Here is a 27,809-nt window from a genome sequence, read left to right as displayed (position 1 = left end):
AAGACTGTGCCGCACACTGCCTGAAGGGGGGGAACCTGGCTGCTCTGACGTTGGAGACGCTCTATCCGGCGCCCCTAGCTCACTCCCCATTGCCTCCTCTCTATGGCTCGCATTACAACGGCGCCGGGCAGAACCAGACTAGCCCCAACCTCTCTCTTGTTCTAGCACGCAAGAGGTCTGCACGGGGGAGGAGAAGGGGAGGGATCTGATCATTTCCGGGTCAAGGCGGGGTTGAAATCGCCCCGCTCTCCAGCTCCCCCTCCCAGACCCGCCGAGGCCGCCGCCGCAAGAGCAGCTGCCGCAGCCCCTTCCCGCTGCCCTTGCCCTCCTCCCGCCGCCGCCATCCCGCCCGCCCGCCCCGGCTCTCTCCTCCTCCCCTCCCCCCGTCCCGCTCCCTCCGCCCGCCCCGGAGACCCGCGCACCACCCGCCCTCCCTCCTCCCGCTCCCCCCCGTCCCATCCCCTTCCCCCTCGCCCGAGTGAGTGAGCGAACGCGCGCGGCCGGGCCCGACTACCCCGCCAGGTAAGGGCCTCCCACCACCCCTGGACTAGGATCCATCTTTCCCCTCTTCCGAATCCCCGGCCTCGAGTAGGTTCACTCCCCGTCGAATTTGCCCCTTCAGCCCGCCCGGGTCGCTAAGCAAGCCCGAGGATGCGCTCGCGGCCTACTGCGGCCTAGTCTTGCCCGAGTGCGTGTGTGAGGCACTCGGACGCTGGAGTCGGAGCGGGGGAGGGGTGGCGCTGTTCTTTCCACCTGCGTATCGGAGAGGAGTGGGGCCCGCGTGGAACGGGCGTGTGCGTGGGGGGATTGGGGAGGCCGCAGTGGGCTGGGGGGGGCGCTGTTGCTGCGTCACATTGGGCGGGATCTAGGCCTGGGCCTCGCGCGCGAGGGGGAGGGGGTGTAGTGGAAGGGCGGAGATTGTGCTCTGGGCGGGGGGAGGAGTTGACGCGAACGCGGTCGGCAGTGAGTAGGAGAATGGAGGAGGCCCGCTCGCGGGCCCAAGGGAAGGCCGGCGGCGGGCGGGCGGATCTCTTGGAGCAGGCGGAGGGAGTGGGGAAGAGAACAGCATAGTTGCGTCGTGTTATTTCAAAACAAGTCCCGCCAGCGATACAGCGCCCTCTTCATTTTTCCTCCGATTCCCTTTTAACCTGCTCAGTTTTCCATGGGAGGAAAGTCATCGTGAGAACTTTATAACGAGGGTTTCTGTTTTATATATATAGCTATATCGAGAGAGAGAGAGAGAGAGCGCGCCTTAGTGAAAGGAGTTCTTTAAAAGCGAAATTTTAGGTTAAAGTGCGGGGATGTAGGGTTCTTCCCTGGTCCTTCACCAAACGGGTGGATTAAGAATAGTTTGCTGATAATAACGCCCCCCCCCCGCCCGCTCGTGAATTGAAGTAGGAAATACACAATATGAAATAAGTTTCATATTATAAAATAAATTTCATATTTATCCTTAACAGGCTTGAGTAGAGCAGCCTCCTCAAATGTAGTGTCCTCCAGATGTTTTGGACTGCAGCTTCCGTCATTCTGACCATTGGCAGTGCTGGGTGAGGCTGATGGGAGTTGTAGTCCAACGCATCTGGAGGGCACCATGTTGGGAGATAGTGGTGTAGAGGGAGGCACAGTTTAACCAGTTTTTCTACTTTTTAGATGGACAGCTTTGAGATGGGAGGTAGTCACATCTTTGGGCAGATTAAATTCTCTAAATAGGAATTTTACTGGATTATGGTAATTGGAAGATAACTGGGAGGTTAGGCTTGTAGTAGTTGGAAGATTACCCTTATAGATCCATTGTAAAACCAAAATCTGATTGGGGACAACAGTCTTCCTTTCTGAGGATCTAATTTCAATCCATGACATGCTCAAGCTATTATTTTAAGCAGAAATGCCAATCGATACATTCCCCCAACACAGGAAGTTAAATGAATGAAATAAACAAGAATTTAGTGAAGGGTTGAATAATACAGTCTTAAAATATATGGACTAACTCGTATATTGTGGTAGACATTGCAAACTTAAATCATAGGTTCATTTAGTCTTTTACCCTCTGGGGTTTTAGCTTTTTCTGTTTAGCCTAGTGTTAAATAACAGTGTTTCTTAACCTGCTTAATAGTTCAAGCAGAAAACCTTTTTTATTATTATAAGTCCCTTGCTGTTATTTTCCCCATATTTTTAGTACTGATGCTTATCTTAAAAATCAAGCAACTGAATAATGGTCATTCTTATCATGAATCCATTATCACTAATCCTATTTGTGCAGTGACTTTCTCTGGCTGTTCAGTAATATGGGAAAGGCACTCTTCTCAGGTTAAAAGTTCCTTGCTATATGGTTTCAAGGTTGAGGCCCTTGGCACTGAAAGCAAGGGCTCTGCTATATAGTTGGGCATCCATGAAGTTCAGCAACACATACTGTTGAGTCATATAACCTGTCCCTGGAATGTCAACTCTAGACATTGTTACTTAATTCTAATATACATGTGCAAGTAACTGGGAAATGCCTCTGCTGAAGTTTTTTGTAATTTGCTGAGCAATGGGGCTGGAAACTTAAAAGTAACAATTGATCGCTTTCTCCCCTTTTAGCAAAGTGGGGAGTGAGGGGAGGTCAAGTTGTTCAAAGGGGATCTATCTACTCTATGCCATGCATGTTCCAGGAATTGACTTAACCAGTAGTATCTAATAAGCTTTAAAACGTTTGGTTACCAAGTACCACCTAATCAATTTGTGAATAAACTCATAGAAGGTGTAAACCTCTGGGCATCAACTGATTAGTGACAAGCTCTTGCAAATGACGGCTGGCTTGGTTATTCCTCTCCAGTCAAATTGAACTAAGCCTATTTGCAAGAATACATAATGTCAGAGCCTCTACAGTACCAAGAAGAGTGTGAGAATATACTAAAGTTCTGTTGATACCTTAAAAGGGGGTGTGTGGGTAAACAGTGCTAATGAGTACATTCTTGTGGAATGAGAAAATGGTACGAGATGGTCTTTTTCTGTTATAGTTTGATTTCCTCCCAGCGACCAAAGATTTGACCACTGACTAAGCCTGACTTACTGAACACAGCTCAAGATGGACACCGGTGTTATCGAAGGAGGTTTAAATGTCACACTTACCATTCGCCTACTTATGCATGGGAAGGTACTTGCTCTTCCTTGTCTTGTTTGCCTGAGACAGAAACTAGGTCATAGTAAATGTCTTGGAAAACCCAGTTGTCTGAACAAATTAAAGCATTAATTTGCTCTTGGCAAGCCATGTTCTTTGCAGCAGAGTGCTCTGTCGACCCCAGTGGAGGATATCTATAACTTAGCAGTTCTTATGTTTGTTTGGTGTGTCTTAGAAAACTGATAAGCCCTCCCTCATTACAATACCTTTAATTGGCATTTTATAAGATTTTCTTAAAGCTTTTCTAAATTTGCCCTGAGCATCATCTTGTGGGGATGCTATATTAAAACTTCTAAATGTCCAAATTACCCCATTAATTGTGGAATTGACGACTTCATTTGTTTCCATTACAAGCATAGCATTGTATATGCAGTGAGGGGGTGTGGCTGTATGGGTCTGTCAGAAGGATTAAGAACTACAGCTTTCTTATGTTTGCTGTTGCAGGAGGTTGGAAGCATCATTGGGAAGGTATGTGACCACACTTAATTTTTTACTTTTGGCTTCAATTCAGATTAGTGCCTCTACTAACCAATTTATCTCCTCTTCCTTCCTCTGTGGTTGTATAGAAAGGAGAATCTGTAAAGAAGATGCGTGAAGAGGTAGGTTCTTGGGAATAAGAGCAAAAAAACCAATTAAGGGACAGTTAAATATGGCAGTAAAGGGCTCCTTAGTTGTTAGAAATAGTTGACTGAGCAGACACTAGTTATTATGAAAGGTGAGGTTGTTCTTGCCCGATACTAGCTTGGATTTAGCAATGGATGGCTTTTCCAAAGAACCAGCTGTAGTGGAGGGAAACTTTCATGGGAAGGAGTGGCAGCTGTAGTGGAGGGAAACTTTCATGGGAAGGAGTAGAAGCATTGTAACTTCTAAAAGCCACAGTTAGGGATTTGGCAGCTTCTGTGCTAGGTACTTCTAGTCTTCCTAATGAGGAAGCCTGATTCTTTGCATGTTTACTTAGCTGATCCTTTGCATATTTACATAGAAGCAAATCCCACTACATTCAATGGGAGTTAATCCTAAATAAGTGTGTGTAGGGTTGCAGTCTTAACTAGATAGTCAAATGGGAGAAGGGGACAGAATCATAAAGGGCAGCCCAGTTTGACTTGCAACTCCATGCATTTCTTTTTTAGAGTGGTGCTCGCATTAACATCTCAGAAGGGAACTGCCCGGAACGGATTATCACTCTTGCTGGACCCACTAATGCCATCTTCAAAGCATTTGCTATGATCATTGACAAACTGGAAGAGGTGTGTGAGCACAAATTAGGTAGCTCTGGTGGGTTCAGAACCTGACCAGAATAAATACTTTGGTACACCCCCTGTAACACTGTGTGTTCCATCTGGTGTGTGTTCCATCTGGTATATGGTTGACATATTTAGTTCAGATGTTAGGATGATGAACCTAAATGATCTTTACTTCACTGATGGAAACATGAAATTTCAAATTATTCAGTACAGTGAACACTAGTGGGACTTCGCTGAGTAGGAGATCTCAGAGCATGGAGGTAATCTGCTTTTTCCTGTACAGCATAAGAATGGATATTCTTATGTTGGCAAGAGTGTTCAGCTATATGATGAGCAATTTTTGATTGTCATTCAAGAATATGGACTGGGATCCTGAGTTTGCTCCTGTGGATGGGAATATCCCCTGAACAGAGTTCTGATCATGGAAGGCTCCTGCCATCGCAAGGGGGGAGGTGACTTTGAATGATTTCCCCCCCGAGTTCCCCCAGATCTACTTCAGACATTTGGGGACGTGTGTGTGGGGATGCCGCATGGGAAGGGGGATCTGTGAAAATCCCCCCCCCCAATCCTCCACTGGATCAAGGAGCCCTTCTGTTTGTGGAGTTCTAGTTGGGATGCAAGCCATTGAGAACATCATACTCAGACAAAAGCAAAGAGTTACAATTTTAAAGTGAACAGTAGCTTCAGTTGCTTCTCTGACTTTTTCTTTAGAATTGTGACAGCATTTCTAGTTCTTCCAAAGTGTCCTCAAATCAGTGTGAAGCTGAGACTTGGGCTAAGAGTTGGATTTGATTGGATCTTCAACACATGGGCACTCCATAGAGTTTCCACATCAATCCTCTTATCACATGAAGATCTTAATTGCTCTATTCACTATTCTTAAAGTATGAGGGAGCCCTCCATTGCAGAGGGGAGAGTAGTTGCCTCTGAAGCCTTGGTATCTTCCGTTGATGCCTCTGCCTAATGTGTCTCCCAGCATAGAGTGTGGACCTGCCCTGTTACTCACTCCAATCTGTATCTTCTGAAAGTGTGACTGTAATCACAGTTGTGTGCCTCCACACTTTTACTGATGCTAGGGCCAGTGTAACAATTCTTTTCTGCTTAAGTTTCTGCCTGCCTTCAAATCTTGAGACTTAAAAGTGCACTCCTATAGTCTAGCTGTTCTTTTTCACTGAACTGTCTGGGACAATATCTTCTGGCCAGTTCATTTTTTCATCTTTGTCTTGGTTACAAGTTCACAGGCAAATCTGAAGGGTGATGGTTTCAAATCACAATGGGTTTTCAATATAAAAGTAAACGGGCATTGCAGTTTTGAGTCTGGGGGAACCAGAAATGAGTTGCCTCCCAAATTAACTTAGTGAAGTCATAATCTCACTTGGGATCATATCTTCTCTCTTTGCTAAGTTTATTAGCTCTGCTGTTTCAATAGAGCACCTCCAAATTGTTTTGTTCTATGAAGCATAAGACTGGCTCGTCATTCTAATAAAATAAAAAAAGATGGGAGGGTACTTTCCCAGTGGAATCTCTTAAAGCCAAAGGTGAGTGTTCCCTTAAAGCCTAATGGCTGTTCACATGAACCCCTGCAATTTGGTGTCCTAAGCTGTGCCTCTTAACTTGTGAAATGTACTGCCCAAGCATTAGCAGAATGTCAGTAACCTGAGAGCACTCTTTCTGTTTGCCCTGCCTCCTCTTGAAGAGCTTGAGCTGCTGCCCTTGACCAGTGGAAGATGGTATCTCATTGTTCCTGGTGTGGAGATTTGCAGCTTGCTCAACACAATAGCTGCTGCAGTTATCAAATTTAGGTTCTCAGACTTTGTTTTCAGGCTTCATCATGGCTGAAATTTCAGAGGTACTGATTATAAGCACTGGCACAAACTGATGTTCTTTGCATCTTATTGCCAGGCTCTTAGAAAAGAATAAGGAGGCTTGGTTTTATTGGGACAGTTCAGACTTGATATCTGGCTGAAGTCATTTCATCCCCCCACTGCTTTCATATCACAGGTTGTGATTACTCCTCAACAGCCTCTGAGATAGATGGTGGCCTGTTCATACTATGATTTTATACTGAATAGGAATTCTCTTCTAAACACGGCAGCAGAGCTGCTGTGTTTTTGGTTCATGCTGTAGGAAATGTTTCTGGAAAGTACATGGGGGAGTTGGTCCAAGGGTACCACAAAGAGAATGTGTCTCCTTGTTAGGAATATAATTAAGAGCTTGGGAGAAGTGGACATGCTGTAGTTCTGGCTGTTCCCCAGAAGATTTATTAACAGTTGATGAGCATATTTGTGCACTTTGCTCACACTCCATTGTGGAGTTCATGATGCAGGTGAATGGAGTTGTCAGGCTAAAGAGGCGCAAGCTGTATTAATCAGCTTAGCTGATTTACTTTAACTACTGCCTCCACAGAACTTCACTTGTGATTGGTTTACCAGCTGCATTGAGGAACAGTTCCCTGAACAGAAGATACTGTGAACATGAGTGTCACATAGAGATTGAATTGGTGGTCTATAGTGACTGAATGCATATTTGCATTGTGGCCTTCTGTGTAAAGTGAAGGCCTCTTTTTGCTTCTTAAATTCTTATTGCTGAAGAACTGAAATGAATGACTAATCTTGGTCTCCATTTAAAGGCTCCAGTAGCTTGAAGTTTGTTAACTTCTATTTTCAGGACATCAGCAGCTCAATGACCAACAGCACGGCTTCGAGCAGGCCCCCTGTCACTCTGAGACTTGTGGTACCTGCCAGCCAGTGTGGCTCTCTCATTGGGAAAGGAGGCTGCAAGATCAAGGAGATAAGAGAGGTGTGTACTGAACTCTGCTAGAATTGTGAGGATTGCTTGCTGTTTGCCTCTGTTGCAAATTGCTACACTCATTCCCCTTCATCATGACCCCACCCTGTGCCAAATGTATTGAGATTGAATGCCACACATAGACTGCGTCATTCTGCTTAATGCAGCTACTTATATTTAGTGCTCATGAAACTGAGACTGAGGGTGCCTGGAGCCAGGCACAGTGTAGTCAGGTGCTTTTTGTAAGTTTGCCCTCTCTTAATCTCCTGTCCTTTATCTCCAGCATCAATTTTTCAGACAAGTGGCAGGAAGAACTTTGTTAAGGCATTCAGAGGCTTTCACTGGGTTAGCTGTCCCTTAATTGGACGATGCTGGGACTTGGCCTCCATCTGTTCTTATATGTTGTCAGAAGTAAATCTTAATCCTTTTACGTTTGTAAAACAACTATTTCACTAGTATTGAAGTCACTTAGACCCTAGTTTTATTTAAAAAGTGGTTTTGACCGAATTTAATGAACAAAAATGGCAGGTGTTAAGGGTTATTTTCAGTACATATATACAATGATCACGGATGGTATCTGGGATCTGTATTAACCCTTGTTACCTTCCTTAGGCATTTTTTCCCAACTCAATCTTCTGAAGATATGAATGGAGCAGGGGGAGACGCTTTTGAATGATTATTACCTCAGCTGCTGTATCCACATAAAATAGCTCAGTGTGCACGATACTTGCTTTCTCTCTCCCCTCCTTCCAAGTATCTTGCTCATGCAGCATTTCTCTTTTAACTTCTCTTTTAATTGGAGTCTTCGGTGACCCAATGCCATTTTAACGAAAACCCTAATTTAAAAAGCAAATGGGGCACAAGGATTGAAACATCACATAACAATTGAACCCTTCATTATAGGAGAACGATGAACTATTAAATGGAAAAGGGCAAGTTAAAACTTGGAACCAAAGGGTAATATAAAGGTTATGCTCCTAAAAGCAGAGGAGATGGCCTTTTTGCTTTATTGGGGTCCTTCAGCCCTACCCCTAATGCGCAGGATAAATTCTGAATGTTTGTTGTTCTTCTGCCCCTCTTTGAGGTTTGGCTAGGCTTAGGAAAAAAAGACTTGCTCTAGGCCACCCATTTGAACTTAGGTTTCAGATTGTCTTGACTACAGTGCTCTAGGTGGTATACCACACTGGCAAGCACTCCTAGTGAATGATTGTCAGTTCAACATTATTACTGTGGAGATGATATCGAACATAGATGACATTTATTTCCTGGTGCTTGGCCCTTGGTAGGCTGTGGGACTCAAACTTGGAATACTCCTCCTCCAAGCTCACGGTGAGCTAAATAAATTGATTGTATTGATCAAAAGGCTTGCAACATAAAACTTTGTCTAATAAACTAAACATCTGAAATAGTATGATGAGACCTACCTGTTCTAGATTGGGTTTTCCCCAGTTGCAGAAAAGTTGGGGGAGTGGAATAGTAAAAAGTAAGTAATGGTCTTGTAGGCTATTGGTTCTGTGGTACAGGGTGGAAAGAGGCTGTTTGATAAGTCCATTCTAGAATCAGTGTAACTTTATGCTGCCTGCGAGACTTGGCCTTTACCCTATAAGGCTATTTATGCGACTTGGAGAGCTAGAAACATAATAAGAGCCCTCACGATGTAAACTGGACTTTCAAGGAATGCAGGGCACTGGATATCTTGCTAAAACAGATCCTGTCATTTGTTGTGTAACAATAACAATGCATATGTCCCTGCTCATGGCTAGTACTAAATCTCTTTGAAGCGGGGGAAATGGTATGCTGTTCGTATATGTAACAAACCAGCAATTGTGCTGTAAGGCCTGGAAATCTTGAAGCAGAATACCTGACTTGGTATTTTTAATCTTAAGAGCACAGGGGCACAGGTCCAGGTGGCAGGAGACATGTTACCCAACTCTACTGAAAGAGCGATCACCATTGCTGGGATTCCACAGTCCATCATTGAGTGCGTCAAACAGATCTGTGTGGTCATGCTGGAGGTAAGTAATGGAATGGAGCGCCCTGTTTTCTTTACGGTACCAAGTTAAAAAACCCTGTAACATTTATATATAGAGGGGTAGCTGCTGAAAGCATTTGAGACAGCAGCCGAAGGGCAAAAGGGGCATTGTCACTGGATTGTGGCCAGCTGCTTTCTAGATTTGGAACAGCTGATACAGAATTCTCAAGCTGACAGCTGCCTTTGTATGTTTTTGCTTCATAACGTAGCAGCGGGAAGCTTGCTTGTCTGAGAAAGTGTTCTCTTCCTAGTGGTGGGATGTTTGAAAGAGTCAGTGGGGACTTGGTGGTGGAGAAACCGTGGGTCCTTCATATCTGTCCACAGCAGTCCCTGGCAGAGAACCATGAGAGTCAAATAGTAAAAAAGAAGTTGAGGTGCCTGAAGGCAATACCTACACTACAACTGTAGGTGCAACTGAAGGCTGATAGTTCTTGGTCTGAGGTGAACAGCTCACAAAAAGGCAGGGAGTGTTGAATTCTGAACTTCAGGTGGTGTACCTGGGGGAATAAACTCTATGAAGCCAATAAAACTATCTGATACTCAACACGAGGCCATAAAAGAGTATTTGGTGCATAGTCCTCCTGTGATACTGATTTGCTGAGGGTAGCTTGGCTCTGCTTTCCTATGGCATTTATGACCTCAGGGAAGCCTGTCTCGCATGTCTAGAACCACTGATGTGTGGGAATAATGAAGAAACCTTAATCTGTCCTATATCAAATGCCACTGCTGCCCCTTGTCACTGAGGTGCCACATGCATTTGATCTCACTTCACAGTAACTTTGTACTTCCAGATGTTCCTAGTTGGCCAGACTACACAATGCTCTTTAAACAGTAGCTTTTTCCTCCTTGCATCTGTATCTGTTGAAGGAGGCTGTTCATGCCTGAGCACTCATGCCACAAGACAATTTAGTTTGAAGCTGCCAGAGGACTTTCTCTTTCTGTTTCAACACAGTAATGTGGGCAACTGTTCAGAGACTGATCAAAGGAGGAAGTGTAGAAGTCACAAATAGGGAAGTTCATTAGCTCAAACACCTAACAAACAGAACTGTACTACCTTCTGGCCAATACTAAGTTCAGTGTCTTGTGCCTAGAGTCCCTAGTAATTAACCATATTTTTCCTTTGACTCTTCTGTAATTTAGTCTCCCCCAAAGGGTGTCACCATCCCCTACCGACCCAAGCCATCCAGTTCTCCTGTCATCTTTGCAGGCGGTCAGGTAAGGCCATTCCTCTTGTTGGGCATGGGTGGGGGCAAGGAAGTAGTAGCCTATCGAGCTTCAACACTGCCAGCACACATCAAACCACTCTGCATGCTTATCACCTGTGCTGTCCACCTGGCCAGCACAGTGCTACCTCTGCTGCTTTGGTTTTGTTCTTTGGAGGCTGCTCTCGAATGTTCAACAGGCTCTGATGTCCTTTGGGAACTGATGTAGTCAGCAGTGTGGGTTGGAGAAATTAGCTGGAATTTGGAATCCAGTCCAGACATAGCACTAGCAAACCCAAATTTGTCTTCTGGCCTTCAATTTGAGGCAACATTCAAATGAATGATTGCAGTAGGCTTTGAATTATGCAGAACAGTAGTTCTAAAGCAGCAGGGGATGAATATTGAGAGGGACAGGTGTTCGGAGAACTGGAACCCAGAGGACTGGGGAAGTGAGGAGGAGATCCTGGTTGATGCCACCATGTAATTGAGCCCAAAATCTAGAACATATTGGAAAGACTTCCTTTAACAAGATGATGGTGCCTGAAGGACAATTTGAATGCCACTTCCCTGTTAACCATGTCTCACGTGGCTAACTTACAATCATGTGAAATTATATTAAATCTGACTTGCTCTCCAATACAATTATATAAGTTGCTTCAAGCACACAGGAAGGTGAGGCACAGATGTGTTAAACTTTGGTAAAACAAAGCATTGTTATGGCCATTGTAGGATGGGACTTCAGTCTCTCAGTTGGCTGGAATCCTGTTACCAATGTGGATTTTCAATGAAATCTGCTTGTTGGAATGGGCTGTGTGAGGGCAAGCAGTTCTTGAAGGCATTTTAAAGTTATAACCGAACTTGCAGATACTTGCAATCATTTCAGGCAGATAGCTTTTGTGTGAGGTTCAGGCATGCAGATCTGAGAAGCAGAAAGTCTCTTAAAACTTCATACCAGGGAAGATTCCTGCATGAGTATGTGGAGAGGAGTTGGAACACTCTGAGGACTTCGTCATTTGACTGTTCTTAAGCACAGTGCCTCAATGCCCACCTGTAAGCTTGTTCTTTTTGTTGAAGAGGGCTACGTTAACAGTTTTGATGCTTCAGAAGTAGATCTGGAATACTGGGTGGGGTGAACTAAGCAAATTGGAGAGTATGAAGATGAGACATGGTGGCTCTGGGTGTTAGTGAATAGTTCCAGTCGGTAACAGAAATGTAGAGGCAGCAGCTGGACAGGTCTGTCTGCAGTACACCCAGTTCTTATACATTCATATGCCATTTATATTGAGATATCTGGCTGATAACCTCTTGCTGGGGGAAAGGTGCTGTCGTGGTCTTGTTCTTGCCTCAATCCCTTCCCTTTTCTTCCTTGCCCTATTCATGTTACCTACCCTCCAGAGGCTCTAGACAGCTTGCTAAGCAGTTAATTGGCAGTGGAAAGGCACATGGGAGGTTACTGAAGATATTTGCAAGAGCTCACTTGTATCCTAGAGGTTGGCCTTGTGGCAGGGTAGCCCTGTTATGCCATTAGAAAGCAAGACTCATTGTGTCCATGCAGGCTCCCCTGCTCCTGATGGTGCAGATGGTTGGGGTTTGCCCTCTGGGAAATCTCATGTTGTCGTCTGCGCTACTGATGTGACAGGGCTCGGAGTAAGCCAACATCTGTCTAGTATAGGCTAGCCCTTGATCAGAGTAAGTTTTATGTGACTTTGGTGTTAGCGAAAGGTTTCGGATTGACAGCCCTGGAGACTGAAGTCCTCTATTTATCCACAGGACAGGTACAGCAGCGGCAGTGCAAGCTACCCCCACACCGCCCCATCAATGTGCCTCAACTCTGACCTGGAGGGACCACCTCAAGAGGTGAGAGGGGAGTTCAGTCTCCATGGCCCATTCAATCCTTGGCCTCTTTGAGACTGCCAACAAGGGTGGCAAGACTGGTGGTGGCGGCTTGTGCTGTGAACTCCTGTTCATTGGGAACTGGATGAAGGCCACCAAACAGTACCTGGCAGGCCAGTAGGCAGCCCTGCCAGTGGCAACTGCTTGGTCAATTCCAGCCTGGGCTGCATTTCTCCCCATGCCCTACAAGTGAGAGACTTGTAACCCCAAAGCTTCACTTAGTGTTAAGCAAGACCCCACACAGTGACTGCCTCGCTGGGTTGCTTCAGTAGGGTAATAATTCCCAGAACCATCATGTTTGGCTGCTGCTTTCTCCCTATTCTTCCAGATGGCATTCCTGCCATCCAGCACCTGGCTGTAGTTTGTCCACTGCAGGTTCTTAGGAGTATGGCGTGATGGGGCAATTTAGTGGGGTGGAGATGAACACACCCAGCTGGTTCCTCTTAGCTTTAAAAGCAGTTGGAGGCATAGGAGGTAATTAAGCTTCCCTTTGGGGTCTGGTTTGGAGTGTGCATAGGGCAGGAGGGCTTGCAGCACTGTCCAGTCCTCCACTAAACAACAAATCTTCATCAACAACCAGCTGTTAATACTAATCCTTTTTGTGGTGGGGACCAGTTTCCCTTCTCACACTATATACACCTAGGTAATTGAAGCAGCCCCCTTAAGAGACCTGCCTTCAGGCTCCCCACCAACAATTCTCCCCCTCAGCTCTCTGGCTTCCTGGCTAGTTGAAATCTGTCTGTCACTGGGTGGCTGTCCAATGGTTTTTAATAGGACTGTTTTCCTCCTTTTTGTAGGCCTATACCATTCAAGGACAGTATGCCATTCCACAGCCAGATGTAAGTTTTGTTTACACTTCTTGTCTTGAAATCACCCCACTTCTCCCTTCAAAATTTCTCCATGCTTTCTCGACAAGCAGTTTTAGAAGTCTGTTTTGATTTGAAACCGCAATCTGACCTAAAATGATCCTCAAATTTTGTTCAGCACTTCTTTGTGTAGCCAATCTTAAACTCTCCTCCTTTTTCTGCCGGCCTGTGACACACACTTGCACAGCGAAGCTTGGTACACTTTTCCAAGTTCCAGTTTTCCTCGCCTTGCCCCCCCCCATTTGATGTAAAGCCCCCCAAACAAACAAAACAAAACTCCATGGTATACTGTCATTGTGGTTCTTGGTAAAGGGCGTAGGGCATTTGATGTAGTGCACTTCACCGTGATGGTGGTGGAAGGGAGGCTGGCTTCAGACTTCTGCTTTCATCTCCAAACATGATGCTCAATGCATCATGTAGTTACTGTGCAGGTGTGGCTAGAAGGTGGTGGGGCTTTCACTTGGGATGCCTTTCCTTTGCACACTTCCTGCTAATAATAAAGGCATTAGCTATTTTCACTTGATGTGAAAGGACGTTTTTCCTCCCTGACCTTCTTTACGGATACCTTCTGTTGTTTGACCTAGATGCAGCACTTCTCACGGAAGGGCACATAGGAATTTGATCTCTGCTCATAACATGCTTAGAGCAGGAAAGGGCGGGGCTGGGGTGATTAGGTCTAGAGGAGAGAGCTAGAAAATTGCACTGTTAAATACTGGGGAGAGCATGTGATTCCATTCTGGTCACTCCTCATGATATACCTCTCCCCTCCAAATGCTTGACAGAGTCCTGCATGGTGTAGTCCCAAGCACCACTGCAAACCAGTCTCTGTGTTACTTTGCCTGTTCGTGCTTTGTCTCCTAGTGTTTGTCACAATTCACTGCAGATGCCTTCTGTTGAGCCAGGGTACTCTGAGATGGGTGTTGGCCTCGTGCCCTGGTGCTTTCCCTCTGTCTGCACCCATCTCTGCTAAGGGAAGCGCTTGCTCCTTAACCCAGTTTTCCGTCTCCTGAACTCCTGCCCAAAGGGGCAGCACTTCATGCTCAGCTTGCAGTGTCTGTTTTTCTTTAAACTGTGTGCTGAACGAGTAAGCCTGCAAAATTCCTAACATCATACTTTCTCTCTCCCTTTCTAGCTGACCAAGCTGCACCAGTTGGCAATGCAACAGTCACACTTTCCAATGTCTCATGGCAACACTGGATTCAGTGGTATGAAAATCCTTTCTTTCTCATATATGTTAGCAGTCCAAGAATCACCACTTAACTTTTAATACAGATGCTTGGCTTAAGTGCCATTATTTCACTTAAAAATAAAAATCCGCAGGTAATAATCTTGGGGGAGTGGGTGGACTTCACAACCCTTGAAAGCAAGACACCAGATTGCTATTAGGCAGGTCTACATGCTGCTTTCCCCGCTCAGCCTTTCCAGTTTTGTCAGTTACCTCTTGCCTTCCAGTTGTTGCAATCCGGACAGTTGTGCCAGATTGTATAAAGTTTGTCTTGTGGCTGAAAGTCTGATAGGGCTTCAGCTAGGACCTCCACACTTACTGTCCCTTGTATCTTGACAGGCGTTGAATCCAGCTCTCCAGATGTGAAAGGCTATTGGGGTAATGATTGAAAAAACCTGTAGTTACTCTATTGTGTGTTCATATTGGTGGGAGATTCTTTCCCAGTCAGCAAATTCTGCTAACCACAGAAGGTGCAAAGAACTGCAAAACATAGAAAGCAGTGTAGGTGCAAAGGCCCTTTGACTAGATTTGATAAACCTTTCTTGTTTTGCAAAAGAAATCCAGCTGGAACCCTTATTGGAGAGCAGAGTGTAATAGAATGAATAAAGTGTCTAATCTCTCATTTGGTAGCAAAGCTGTTTGCTTGTGAAGGTGGTAGGTCAGCCACAAGTGTTTATGTTAGCAGCTACACTGGATTGATAAACGTAAAGGTTGGACCATACATTTCTAATGGCAGCAGCCCTCCATTTGGTCACTGCAGATGGCGCCTTCTATTCTTGCAATGTGTTTTGAGACAGCAAGAACATGGATAATATGACCTAAGGCTTGAATGGAAAGAAGGAAATGCGTGTTTGTTCTTGGTTTTGTCTTTGCTACAGCTTTGTGGGAGAGTCTGTGTAAAGGGTGATGCTTCTTCATCCTCTGCACATTGGAACAAATGGAGTTGCTACTTCCCCGCCACCCTGGCCAAATGAAAGTCATTCTATCGGTGTCTGCTTTATAACCAGAGATTTTAACTCTGAAGTGTTTAGGAAGAGGAAGGAGGGGCTTGGATTTAACATCTTGCATCTTGCTCTTCTCCTGTTCAAACCTCTTCAGGATAGCAGTCTTTCCAGCAGCGGATGCTAGCCTGACTGGTCTGGACTTTGTTCTGTGCCAGCTCTCACTGCCTCGCATTAAACTTGTCTTGGTCTCTTTCTGTGTCTCAGCAGGTTTGGATGCATCAGCTCAAACTACTTCTCATGAACTCACCATTCCAAATGATGTAAGTATTTTACAGAGCAGCAGAATTCTAAGAAATCTTGTTGCAGTTGGGATAGAGCTCTAGCTTCTAGATGGTCCTGAGCACCTATGCTTCTTCCAAGTTTCATCACAGGGAATTGCAGCACTATTCTTATCTACAGTCTAGACAGCTGTCCTCTAGAGTGGAGCTTGAGTTCAGGACTCCGATAGGGATGGAGGGGGAAGGCAATTAAACTATAGCACCAAAGCTTCTACCTCTTCTCTCTTTTTAATGAAGCTCTTGCGTTAAGATTTACCTTACTGCAACTAGAGGGGACAATTGTGCTTTCTCATTGCAACCCATCTGAAGCTCATTTTAATACAAACTTTGCAACTTAGAGCAAGGGAAATAAGCTAGCATACCTAATTCTGTTTTATGCTATTAAAGAAAGAAATGGAGATAATTGAATGGTCAGAAGGATCAGAGCGTGAGGAGGTGGTAGGAGCTATGTAAAGTCCAGTTTCCCAGGCACTCTAGGTATTTTTTTTACCCATAAGAATTAAAACAGAAGTGAAGGCTTGTGGGATGTTGAATACATTGCAGGGTAATACATGGTCTTGCACGGTGAAGCCTTGAGCATACAAATACTTTAAGAGTTGCATGTGGCCGAGGACAATGCATGGGCTCTTCATGGTGTTGGGAGAGGACAAGAGAACCATAGAGACAATGCAATTGGCTCACTGTCAGAATTCTGTAGCCAACTCTCTGGGGTGACTTAAGGCCACCGTGATTTGTTCAACGGGCAGGCTGTTTGGCTAACCCAAGGCTTCAAAGGGCTTATTTGGACTGTAGTACATCTGTGCTTTGCTTGCTCTGTTTAGTGCTACAGTAGTGATTATATTAAGATTTCTTTACAAATAGCATTCTGTGTTATGTTCCCCATGGATAATGTTGATATGGCAGAAGATCAAGACTGTGGGTTGCCTAGTTGCTGTTGGGATTCTTACAAAAAAAAAAAATGCTGGATTGGTGTGTACTCCAGATTACTTAAGATGTAACTGAAAAGATCCGGAGTGTACTCTTCCTTCTTAAAAATGAGATATTGGTGGGTGACAAGAATTCTAGTAACACCAAGCAAGACTGGAGCAATACCACCCTTGCAATAGAAAACAAATCACTGGATGAACTTCAGTACCTGAAAAGGGACTTTTAATACTTGCCCCTGGAACTTGGAGGTCATATGGATTAACCTGTTAATAGGGAGGTTCAGCTGACTGAACTTGTAGAGTTTAAGGATTCTTTGACACCCCCCACCCATGTTAAAAAATCCCTCCACATTACCTAACATTTCCTAAGCATATAGATATGTGACTAGACTAATTCTTCAACTGCTCTATGGACATGATTTCAGGTACTTTAGATCACAGCTACAATGAGTTCTATTGCCTTTTCTAGAGCAAATTGATGAACAGCCTCAAACAGGTGCCAAATAATAATATCCAGAGTGTGTCCTAATGGTATAAGGCATGCACAGGCCTTGCAACTCTTTCAGCTTGGCCCATGCATTCAGTACAGCTGTGCCAAGAGTGCAGAAAGTTAGAAGCCTTTCAAGCTGCCTCCCATGCAGAACTCATACTTTGAGGAAGCCTGGTGATTCACAGATAAGAAGCAAACCAGAATAGTGTATGCAGGATGAGAGAACATAAAGAATTGTCTGGCTAGGCTAATGTTACAGGTGACTCTTGTGCATACAAATAAGCAAACAGGTACTATACTTGCTGGAGAAACAACTTAAGAACAGCTCTTCAAATAGCATGGTTCCGTAATAGTGAAAGTGTAGGAAAGGGGTATATATATCACCCGTGTATTGAATGAGTTGGCATTTACCTAGTTTCTCTCAGATTGGGCCTGTCCTTGGTTTAGGAAAAAAAAGTGGGAATATAAAATCATAGATATTGTTGGAATCTTAAGCTGCGTTCTCACCAGTAACTTTTTTTTTGTTCCCCAGCTGATTGGCTGTATCATTGGGCGTCAAGGCGCCAAGATCAATGAGATTCGCCAGATGTCTGGGGCGCAGATCAAAATTGCCAATCCAGTGGAAGGATCTACTGACAGGCAGGTTACCATAACTGGATCTGCAGCCAGCATTAGCCTGGCTCAGTATCTAATTAATGTCAGGTAAGTCTCTTGAAGTGTCATGCTGCTTGTTAGAGTGAGTGTGTGTGTGTGTGTGTGTGTGTGTGTGTGTGTGTCAATTGGCTGAACTGGGGAACATGAAGGATCTCTAAAATCAGTGCAGCACCCTGAAAGGCTGTGTCTCAGAGCTGAAGTAGAACTCCCATGACTGTCCCCTTGGGCAGTGTGTCAAAGCTGCTGTTTTGTGCACCAGCGTCGCCCCCCCTGTCCTTGCAAGTGTGGTATTTGAGGCTAGGAAGGAATTAGAAATCAACTTGGAGGAAGGAGGAGAGAAATGGAATACACAACACATACTTCTCTGTAGCTGGCAGCTCTTGGGAGGCTTTTTTTTACTAGACTATTCCTGGCTCGGGACAGAGATTGAGTCAACATTGCTTCTTAAAAGTCCTGTTTCTACGTGGAGGTAGAGCAAATTGCAAGTCTTATTGCTCAGCTGAACCTGTACAAAGATAAGATACTTCAGCTGTCTTTTTAGGAACCCAGTTATGTCTTTTTTGAGTGCTTTGGAAGCTATGCAAGCCAGTTGATTGTAGCTCAGCAGGAAAGGGAAGAACTAGCACTGCACCAGGGATGTAGCTTTGTGCACTGCAAAGGCTCCTGCAGCGTCTTTTCTCCTTGAGTGCTCTTGCTAGCAGCAAGGCTTCAGTTATGGGCTGCAGCAGTGCTCTGCAGCAAGCAGTGCCTGCTCCTTGGGCCCTGTCCTTAAAAAGCCTTCTTGGCAAATGGCCATCTGCAGCTTTTGAACAGATCAGATGATCTCATAAGGCAAAGGTAAAAGCATCAGCTTAATGGAGAGCGTTGACTTCAATAATTAAAAACCCAGGTCTGAGCTCTTGGCATTGCGTGTCCTAGATTTCTTCCTTGCCATCTCCACTATAACTAAAGTATTCATTGTGAAATGACAGACTAATGTTTAAAATCTGTGGGTTAGCATCTGGGCCCTGCTTGAGTACCCTAACTTCGTAGGAAAATTAAACCTGAACACTAGCGTGAATGCTAGCAGGAAAGCCTATCTCCCTCAGCCACCTTAACTGCCTACTGAAGAATTAGTGGTTCATAGAAGTGCATGGGCTGTTCGTGTAGGTGTACACAAATACGCACCTGCTACAACATTTAAAGCAACACTGCTGTATTCTCCTTGATCCCTTGCCCTGAGGAACAGAGGTGACCTCCAAACCCTTGGAACAGAAGTGTCCGTTTTAGAGTGCCTAGAAAATTATTCCTTCAGTATATTTCACTGTCTCAGCTGTCTTGCTGAAATAGTCAGAATCTTGGTATAGGAAGCTAGTTGAAATAAATCTCCCTCCACCAAAACTGGGGTGTTATGCAGTATCCTTTAAATACCTTGCCACTTACAAATAGCCATTTCTGTATCTGAGAATTCCTCCTTGGAGGCTCAGACATTGTATTTCTCATTGTGGGTGGCAAGCACTACCTAACTGCTATACCTCAACTGACATATTGTGGTGGGGGGGGATCACTGCAAGAAGGAAAGGTGCTTTGTGAGTGGCTTGATAACACTTGTGAATGGCTATTATGGGATCCAAGATTGCTAATAGTGGTGAAAACTACTGCAATCTGAACTCGTCAAGGAATTGGAATATTATTTATATAGTGCCTATAGCCAAGTGCTTTACATAAAATAGTGCAAAACAGACCTTCAGAATTACAATATAAAACAGTGAGAGAAAGGGAAAATGCTATACAAATAACAGTCCTCGTAATATTTTGTTTTCTGTCATCCTTACAGCTGCCCTCTAAATCATGTTTACTTGATGTGAGCCGCTAAATGTATTTGCAAGATTTCCAGTTAGTTGGGGCTGGTCTAGCATTAAGCAATAGGGATCTGTCACTAAACAGCAGATCTTGGAGAGGGTACAATCCCCCCACTTCTAATCTATGTCCCTGGGTGGCATTAGAAGAAATGAATTGGGATTGGGGAGTGGGCGGTGGGTGGTGGAGGAGAGATGTGTCATTTTAACTTTCATAGATGGTCCTTTTCCTTGTGATGAACACACATTGGCTAAATGTTGTAACATCAGTAAAAAATTAAACCAGTGCAGAAATTCCTCTAAGTGCATAATTGGTCATAACCATAACTAGAAAAACCTACCTGAGAACCTCAGCTAGGAAAAGCAGAGGTGAGCCTACAGTTCAGTGAGCCCTTCCTTGTTCTAACACAGTCAGTTAAGCCTCCCTGTAGTGTTTGGCTTATACTTTCTGAAGCAGATCTCTTTTTTAAAAATGGCCCTCTAGCTAGATGAGGAACAGCTTTCTCTGTTAAGTGACTTTTCTTCTGTTAGGATGGAGAAAACTGGCTTGCATTAAACTTCTGGTAATTGCGCAAAGGGGTCTATTCCATCAAGACTCCTCAATTGATTTGGCCACCTCTGAGTAGAATGCAACACACTGTTAGAATTGGTTTGCTACTTAAATGCATGTTTTGAATACTGGCAGGAACTACAGGCTGCATGTGTTAAAGCTGAGGGAACAGCTGCATGGGCAGGGGAGGGGAAATGGAGAAGGGTGCCTTGCAAGAACTCCTGTAAAACAGATAGGACTGCCTGCCTGCCTGCATTGTTTTATGCTTAGTAGTTTGCTATTGAGTTCAACAAAATGTGCTCTGTAGTTTAGTACAGAAGCCAGCCAAGTTGCTGCTTCTGAAATCGGTGTAAGCAAAAGCTGGAACTATTGTTCATAATGGGTTTGGGACTGGGACAATGGTGGGCTCTGTTCTGGGGGCTGTTAGTGGACCTTGGTACACCTAGAGAATGTTGAGATTCCCTTGCAGCCAGCATTCTCTCCCCATCCCACCTTTCTTCTGGCTATGCTGTTTCCAAACCTTTCCAGACTAGGTTCATGCTATTTAAGCTGTTTGTGTCCTGTGCTTTCTGTGTGGTGTTCCCATCCACCCACCCGTATTTTTGTTCCTTTTTTCCTCTGTTACAGTTTAGAAAGCGCTAAACCCTCCTCCCAGGCAGCCTCCGTCACGATCCCCGACCACCTCAGCATCAACCTCTCTCAACCCTCCACCCCTTCTTCTTCTTCCTCCTCCACCACCACCCCCTCGCTTGCGACAGCAGGGGTCTCCGACGCACCCTCCAGCCTCCCCAACCCTCTTCCGACTGCCCCCTGTGTCTCCAGTCTGCTTGGCATGAAACCCGTCCCTCTCCTGGCTCTAAATGTTGTGTCTGCTGCTAAGGGTGCCTCCACCACCTCAGCTGTGCCATGTGTTACTAACAAACTGAAAACGGAAAAACAGAGATTCTCTCCCTACTGAGTGTCTGCTTGTGGCCTTAGAGGAACAGCAGATTGTTTTTCAGCACTGGGGATCCTGTAGAGGAGACTTGGAAGAGATTTTTTTAAAACTTCAAAACAAAAGTGAGCTTGTGATTCCTTTAGGATGGAGTTTCTTTTTGCTGGCGACCTCCACTAAGTCAAAGACAATTGAGCAAGTGTATTAAATCAGTTTTGGAGTCCAGTAGTGATCTTGATTATGTAGCTTGTAGCTGTTGCTTTAGTAGTTTCGTTTGCATTGTTACATGGAATAAGGTGGGTGGGGGGGGAGTGGGTGGGCAGGGAATGCTAGGGTCTGTTAACGAAATGCTCACTTGCGATTCCTTGGTTTAAGCTGTGCAAAGAGGCTACTTTGGCCAAACCTGTCTCAATGTCTGTCTTTGTAATAAAGCTGTCATGGTGAGAACATGCACAGGTGTGCCTGAATTGGGACCGAACTATGTGACCACAAGCTGGTTGAATATACATTGCACCCCAGGCTAAAGTCCTTGAACAGATGCCAGCCATTGCCCTAGAACAGCCTTCCCAAACCTGGTGCCTTCCAGATCTTTTGAATTATAACTTATCGTCCTGGCCATTAACCATGATGGCTGAGGCTGATGGGAAAAGTAGTCTAAAACATCTGGAGGGCACCAGGTTGAGGTAACCTACCCTAGAAGTTGATTTATAGAAATTCTATCCTTTGAGGCTCTGATACCTAATATGCAAATATATGTGAGCTGTAACGGTCCTTTGTGTGTCTTGCGGGAGGTGGGGTGGGGATATAGATCCTGCATACTGCCCTGCTGTCATACCTCCACTCAGCCAGCTTTATAACTTACCTGTTCAGTAGAAATGTGATATTCTCTGCATACGCCTCCTCCCCTTTGTACAAACGGGCAACCCTCTGAAAGGCTGTGGTGCTTCAGGTACCTGGCTTTCTCTATACCCAGGACTATATTAGCCCCAAAGGAGGTGAGTGCACCTGGAAGAATGCACTCATTGCAGTGAACAGCTGTAACAATGCTGCAGTAAGTGTTTACAGTAAGTTCTAAAATGACATTTCTGGAGCTCAGCTGTCTGATATTTAGTTCTTAGTGTCAGTAGTTGAGTAGTCTAGAGATGCAATTTAAAAGCTGTCTACCCACCACAATTTTGGCCTCTGACTAATGTCTCTAACATCTTAACAGATGCTCCTTGGGGCATGTAACTTGTATTGAAAGATGGTCATTCGTAGAGGCTGGCCAGTTGGCTTTACTTGTCCCAGTCTTTCTGCTTGGTCTTTGAGGCCAGCAGCTGCCTGTTTCTTCCACTAAGGGCTCATTGAAAGCTGAGTAGAATGCTCGGCAGACAACATGGAAAACGCAATTGGACGGCATGCTCTTGTGATTAGCATGGTGCTTGTTCATTCTTTTTCTTATCTGTATCCGAATACACTTAATCTTTAGCCTGGGGTTGCCACGTGAACACTGCAGATGCTTCCTTTTTTTGAGCAATCTCTGGTGCTTATAAACCTTCAAAAATTGAGGCAACATTGAGTTAAGAAATGGTGACAATTGGAACTGCTAAGAATCTTGTGTTTATTCTTTGTAATTTTAAAAAAAATTATTGGAACACGGTTGAAATGGTGGCTGATGGCTAGATTCCGGGGTCTACAAAATTTCACACTTTGCATTCAGGGAGATGGGAGGGTCGGATCTGATCCTGGTTTGTGTGTGTGTGTATGGGGAGGGGGTGGCCACCAGCTGGCTGACTTATGCAGTTCTGTCAAACCCTTTTCTTTTGAGTAGCAGGAGTCTTTTTTTAGTACTTGTTTCTGCAGTTTGACTTTCACAATTGTAACTTTTTAAAAAAAAACACTGTTCTGCTCTGTAGTGTAACCACATTAAGTAAAATTTGTCCACTCTTAACCAAGTTTTTGGGCTGGCCGTCTGTTTCATAGTGTCTTTTAGAGGCTGACTCCATGGGCCATAACTTGTTCTCGACTAGCAAGTGTGGTTGTATGTTGTCCAAAAGCTGTTTGTTCATGCAGCACAACTGGTCAATAGTAGCAACCATGTGGAGCTCAGAGTGGTGGGAAATGGGAAATCTGAGCTTTATTCTCCCTGTTTTCTGTCCAGCTGGCATCCCTATGGGCTTAACTACTGTACCAACCTTTAATACCTATGTTAAAGCAGGGGAGAGGTATTTCACTGTCAAATTTTATTAATGGGGCAGAAGCACTAACCATGCATTATTACCAAATGATTTGCCCAAGAATTCTATAAACTGGGTAGGCAACCTGGTGCCCCCCTAGGTACTTTGGACTACAACTTGTCAACATGGCCAATGGACAGGGATTATGGGAGCTGAGCTCCAAAGCATCTGGAGGTTGCCTTTCCTAATGTCTTGCGGTCACTACATCCCATAGAATCCTGCCCTTGCTCTCAACCATCTTTCACCCTATTTTCTTTCCATATGCAAGAACTAAAGCTTTAGAAGCAATTGTTTTGGTGGTAGCTGGAGGATAATGCACAGCAGACCTACTTCCAGGGTTTGGGGTCTGCTTGTGAGAACTGGCCCTTTCAGAGAATTGCAAATAATTCAAGCTCCAGTAGAGACTGATCTAGTCTCTACTGGAGAGGCTCTGCAGCATGCTCTTCTCTGTCTCAGCCTAATTACGCTTGGCAGCCTCATCCTTGGGTTCATGACTTGCTCACTCATGCAGTGGGAATCTTCTGCTTTAACCTGATTTGCTATCATCTTGCTTCAAGACCCTGAGTAAACTAGCTGTGTGTTCTGCAGATAAAAACACTAGGATTTCTTGACTCCTTGAAAGCCAGTAAACTTGCTGTAGAATAAAAAGTCTACCCCAGGTGTGTCTGTTTTTTGAGGAGCCATGCCCTTGTCTGCAAGTTAACCCCCTTCACTGTGAGGGCCAGGTACCAAAGGCTTGGCTATGTTACCTATTTGAGAAATGTTGAGTTGACAGTCACCTATCCTGGAGCACACACAAACACAGCTATTCTGTGCAATGAAGGGCACTACTGATGTTATGGGTATATATGATGTTCAGATTGAGGAGGGAAACTGTTTCAACAGTGCTCTGCAAAATTCCCCACCTCACCACCGCCACAGACAAGGGGTCAAAGACAAAACATAGGCTTTGTCCTGCTACTTAAAAGCAAGACAGCGCTAATGCAGAGTCCAGTAGTGTTTATCTGAAAAGAACATAAAAGAATAAAAGGTTGAAGTCCTTGGTTGTGGATATCTGCAGTGTTTGCTAAATACATTTTAAGGATGGGTGTAGGGTGGTGAGACAACTTTACAATCTTCCATCTTCTGGGAGAACAGTGCACAAAATACCACAGCGTGACAAAATGCACAAACATGTTCATCTATTTAGTTTGCATAAGCTATTACTATTGCACATTTGCTAGTATGGAATTCTATCTCCTTTCAGTGGGCAGTCAATTTTAGGTCTCTTAGGGTGCCATCCTATGCATGTTTAGACAGGAAAAAAGCCCTACAACTCCCAGCATGCCCCAGCTAGCTGACTGGGGCATGCTGGGAGTTGTAGGGCTTTTTTCTGTCTAAACATGCATAGGATTGTGACCTTAGGCTATCTCAATCCTTCATCTTATTCTAATAGGGCTGGGAAAATGTTCAAGTGATCCGACTACATGGGCAGAGTCTTATCATGTGGGTCTTTTGTTTCCTTGCCAAGCATGATTCTGTGGGAAAGACCCACACAGTTGGGTCCCACCCATGTGGTTGGTCATCTAAACATTTTCCCAGCAGTGTGGGAGCCTCAAACATAAAAGGTAAGGTTTTTTTTTTAATAGCTTGGCTTACACCTCTTGGATAGAAAGACCCCAAATCTTTGAAGAATTGAAACGGCTGAATTGAAGTTGGGACTTTTTCTTTAGGTTTTTGGGTGGACATAAAGTTTCTGCGATTTAGATGTGTTAATGAGTCTTTAAAAATACCTTGTTCACTAGGGATTTTCAACAATGAACCTAGGAGTGCCTTTGTGGTGGTGTCAGAGTGGCACAGTTTTGGTTAAAGCAATGTAAATCTTGAGTTAAGGGCCCATAAATCAGCACTCCTTGAGCAGTAAACTCTTCTGATTCCAATGACTTGGCTTAGGATAAGTTAAAACTTTTCAGGCAGTATCACATGGTCATAAAAGGTGTATTATTGCTTTTGAATTGATCATATAAGGCTCCTGAGTCCTCAAGGTGTAGCTGGTTATGATGGAAAGAAGAGATAATTCCTACTCTATAGCCTTTAAGTCAAGCCTGTATTCGGCTTGTCTCTTAATGATCTCACTAGTCAACTCTTGCCTTTCCTACTGACCCCAGAACATAGTTGCTTAGTTATTACTTATGTGTATTAATGACTTAGGGCGCTCAATTTGTAAGACAGCCAAGCCACAACTTAGCAGCTGAATGCCTACCCAGTGCTAATAGAAACAGGGGGCACTATTTTGTGTCTGCTGCTAACAAAGCTCAGTGAGCAAGAGGAGTTCTGGAGGCTGCATGGCCTAGCACGAAAGTGTCTAGAAGGCACTGAATATTTAGGGCACTCTCGCCTGCACTTGACACGAAGGAGAAGATCACCTGCTTGGCTGTCACTGCAGCCTGCGGCAGACTTTCCTTCCGGGCATCTAAGTGACCACAAGGCATTCAGGGCCATTGCTGATCTAAAACTTGCATCTGCTTCTATGAAGTGGGGTGGGGTTGACAGGCAGGCCAGCTGGCATTAACCTCTGGGTGGTTGAGCAGATTTGTTCCTGCAGAGCTCAACCAAAGAGGACTACAAGCCAGCACCAGCTTCTGATTAAACAATAGACTTCTGGTGTCTTAAAGGTTTGTGTTGTACAGCTGGGGGGGATTTGGTTTCATATCAGAACTGTGGCCCTCAACCGGTCTGCATATGTTAAAGGCCTTTAACCTCTGTTCTCATTGTAGGCTTTCTTCGGAGACTGGTGGAATGGGAAGCAGCTAGGACAATGCAGCCGCCTCACTCATTACCCGTTTCTGCCGTTCATCCCCATGATCCATCTGTGTAGTTTCTGAGCAGTCAGCGATTCCAGGTTTTAACTAGTTTGTAAATTTTCAGTTCTACATGCTTTACCCATCCATTCATGATTTTTTTTAATTGCAGCATTTTAATTCCTTTTCTCTGTTCAGCTGTTAAAATGCTGATTCATATTTTAGTTTATAAGCTTCTCCCCCCTTCTTGGCTCATGAAGTTTTTCTGTTATGTCATGAAATGTAAGAGTGGAATTAATACATTTCAGTTTAGTTCTGTAATGTCAGAAATTTTTCAAAAAAATAAAAAGATGGACTGGAGCTTTTTCCTTGTGAATAGAAATGTGTGGTGCTCTTGAGTCTTTATCTTTGGCCTTTATTACCCATTTGCAATTTCTTAAATCTTCAAGAAGCATGTCTGTTAAGAAATGCTTTAAATGGCTTTGGCAGTTGTGGCCTATATGGGTTAGGGAGGGAAGTGTTTCTAACCTTAAGAAGGCTAAATTTGCCTGTTTAGGAGATGAAAGAAAGGCCTGTTGCATTCAATTGTAGACAGCCTGTAGGTTACTAGTTGACTTTCCAGCTTACATCCTCCCTTGAAGTGTGTTAAAAGCCTTGCTCTTCTACATGGGAGTGGGGGCTGGGGGCAGAGGGGGCAGGGAAGAAATGAGAGGCATAGCAGACGTTAGTCTACTCCCTAATAATACCTCCTTTAAGGTGAGCGATTTCTGTAATTTTAAAAACCTTCACGCCACCCAAATGCCTTCATAGGGTTCAGACTTTCATTTTGGGAGGAAAAAATCCTCTTGCCACATTGGTGTTACTGAATTCACATTTAATTTTTGATTTAAAAGCTTATGAATACAGGATGTTAGTTGAGAAATAATTCATGCTTGGAATAGACCCACTGAGACTTGTTCATTTGATTTCAGTGGGTCTGTTCTAAACATAAAAACTAATTCCATAGGAGTCCACATTGCACTGATTTTTTAGATCTGGCTTAGGTGTTCTACAGTTTAAATTGTTTAACAGCCTTCCCGAACCTGGCTCCCTCTAAATATATTGTACTACAACTCCCAGCATCCATGGGAAGGCTGCTCTAGACTATGCATAAGATACCTGTTCTCTCAAGCTAGAGTCAGTTTGGCATATCCCAGGTGCGTAAGAACTGAAATGCATATTACGCATCTTTTATTTAGACTTCTACCTCTTGAGAGCTTTGAGGTGATTTCTGATATTGAACAAATTACTACTTTAGTTGAAGTAAGTTGCTGCCTTCCCTTTAGGATAAGCATCTACTCAGAGAAGTTAAAAGAGGACTCCAAAAAGCTTCATAAATGCTACCATAGCAGGTGCAGCTTTGTGGCTATGACACAAAGCAGAACACTGGAAGCTACAGCTTCTCACTCCTGGGATGCTCTTGTATTAATGGCAAATGCTGGATTTGCATTGGAAAAGATCAAGGATACCCTAAAGTTGATGGGACAGATGTAGGAGGAGAAGGATTGATGCTAAGTGGGACTGGCACTAATGGCAGGGGAGAGGGTAGTCCAGCCCACTCTTCCTAGAAATGCGAAAAAGATCTGTTGGGTGGGGCTGAGGAGGGTAGCATAAGGAGGCTAGAGTGCTGACATTCTTCCAGGGTTTGACTGAGGGGCATTATCTAAGCAGCTTGTTCTGCAAACTATTTG

The 27,809-nt window shown here is 44.4% G+C and overlaps 1 protein-coding gene across 17 annotated transcripts; it reads left to right on the top strand.

Moving 5' to 3' along the window:
• The first annotated feature begins 264 nt into the window (after positions 1 to 264).
• Positions 265 to 26,461, top strand: PCBP2 (poly(rC) binding protein 2). 17 transcript variants are annotated; one of them, XM_084836742.1, is made up of 15 exons: positions 265 to 522; positions 3,000 to 3,136; positions 3,605 to 3,628; positions 3,727 to 3,759; positions 4,291 to 4,407; positions 7,072 to 7,203; positions 9,078 to 9,206; positions 10,364 to 10,438; positions 12,196 to 12,282; positions 13,116 to 13,157; positions 14,317 to 14,389; positions 14,749 to 14,787; positions 15,621 to 15,673; positions 17,640 to 17,809; positions 26,056 to 26,461. In XM_084836742.1, the coding sequence occupies exons 2-15, from the start codon at positions 3,068 to 3,070 to the stop codon at positions 26,090 to 26,092; spliced, it is 1,080 nt and encodes a 359-aa protein (XP_084692868.1). In that variant the 5' UTR covers positions 265 to 522; positions 3,000 to 3,067; the 3' UTR covers positions 26,093 to 26,461. The 17 variants fall into 17 exon arrangements, with proteins under 17 accessions (XP_084692868.1, XP_084692867.1, XP_084692885.1 ...); XM_084836741.1 differs by having other exon boundaries at positions 15,618 to 15,673; XM_084836759.1 differs by lacking the exon at positions 26,056 to 26,461 and adding an exon at positions 20,777 to 23,009 and having other exon boundaries at positions 15,618 to 15,673.
• Positions 26,462 to 27,809: the final 1,348 nt, after the last annotated feature.

Source organism: Heloderma suspectum, chromosome 2 (genome assembly GCF_057233095.1).
Source record: "Heloderma suspectum isolate Gila_16-S chromosome 2, 16-S_ref, whole genome shotgun sequence".
Classification (NCBI taxonomy): Eukaryota; Metazoa; Chordata; class Lepidosauria; order Squamata; family Helodermatidae; genus Heloderma; species Heloderma suspectum.
Note: the sequence above shows the minus strand (reverse complement) of the source record. Positions and strands in the feature narration are given on the sequence as shown.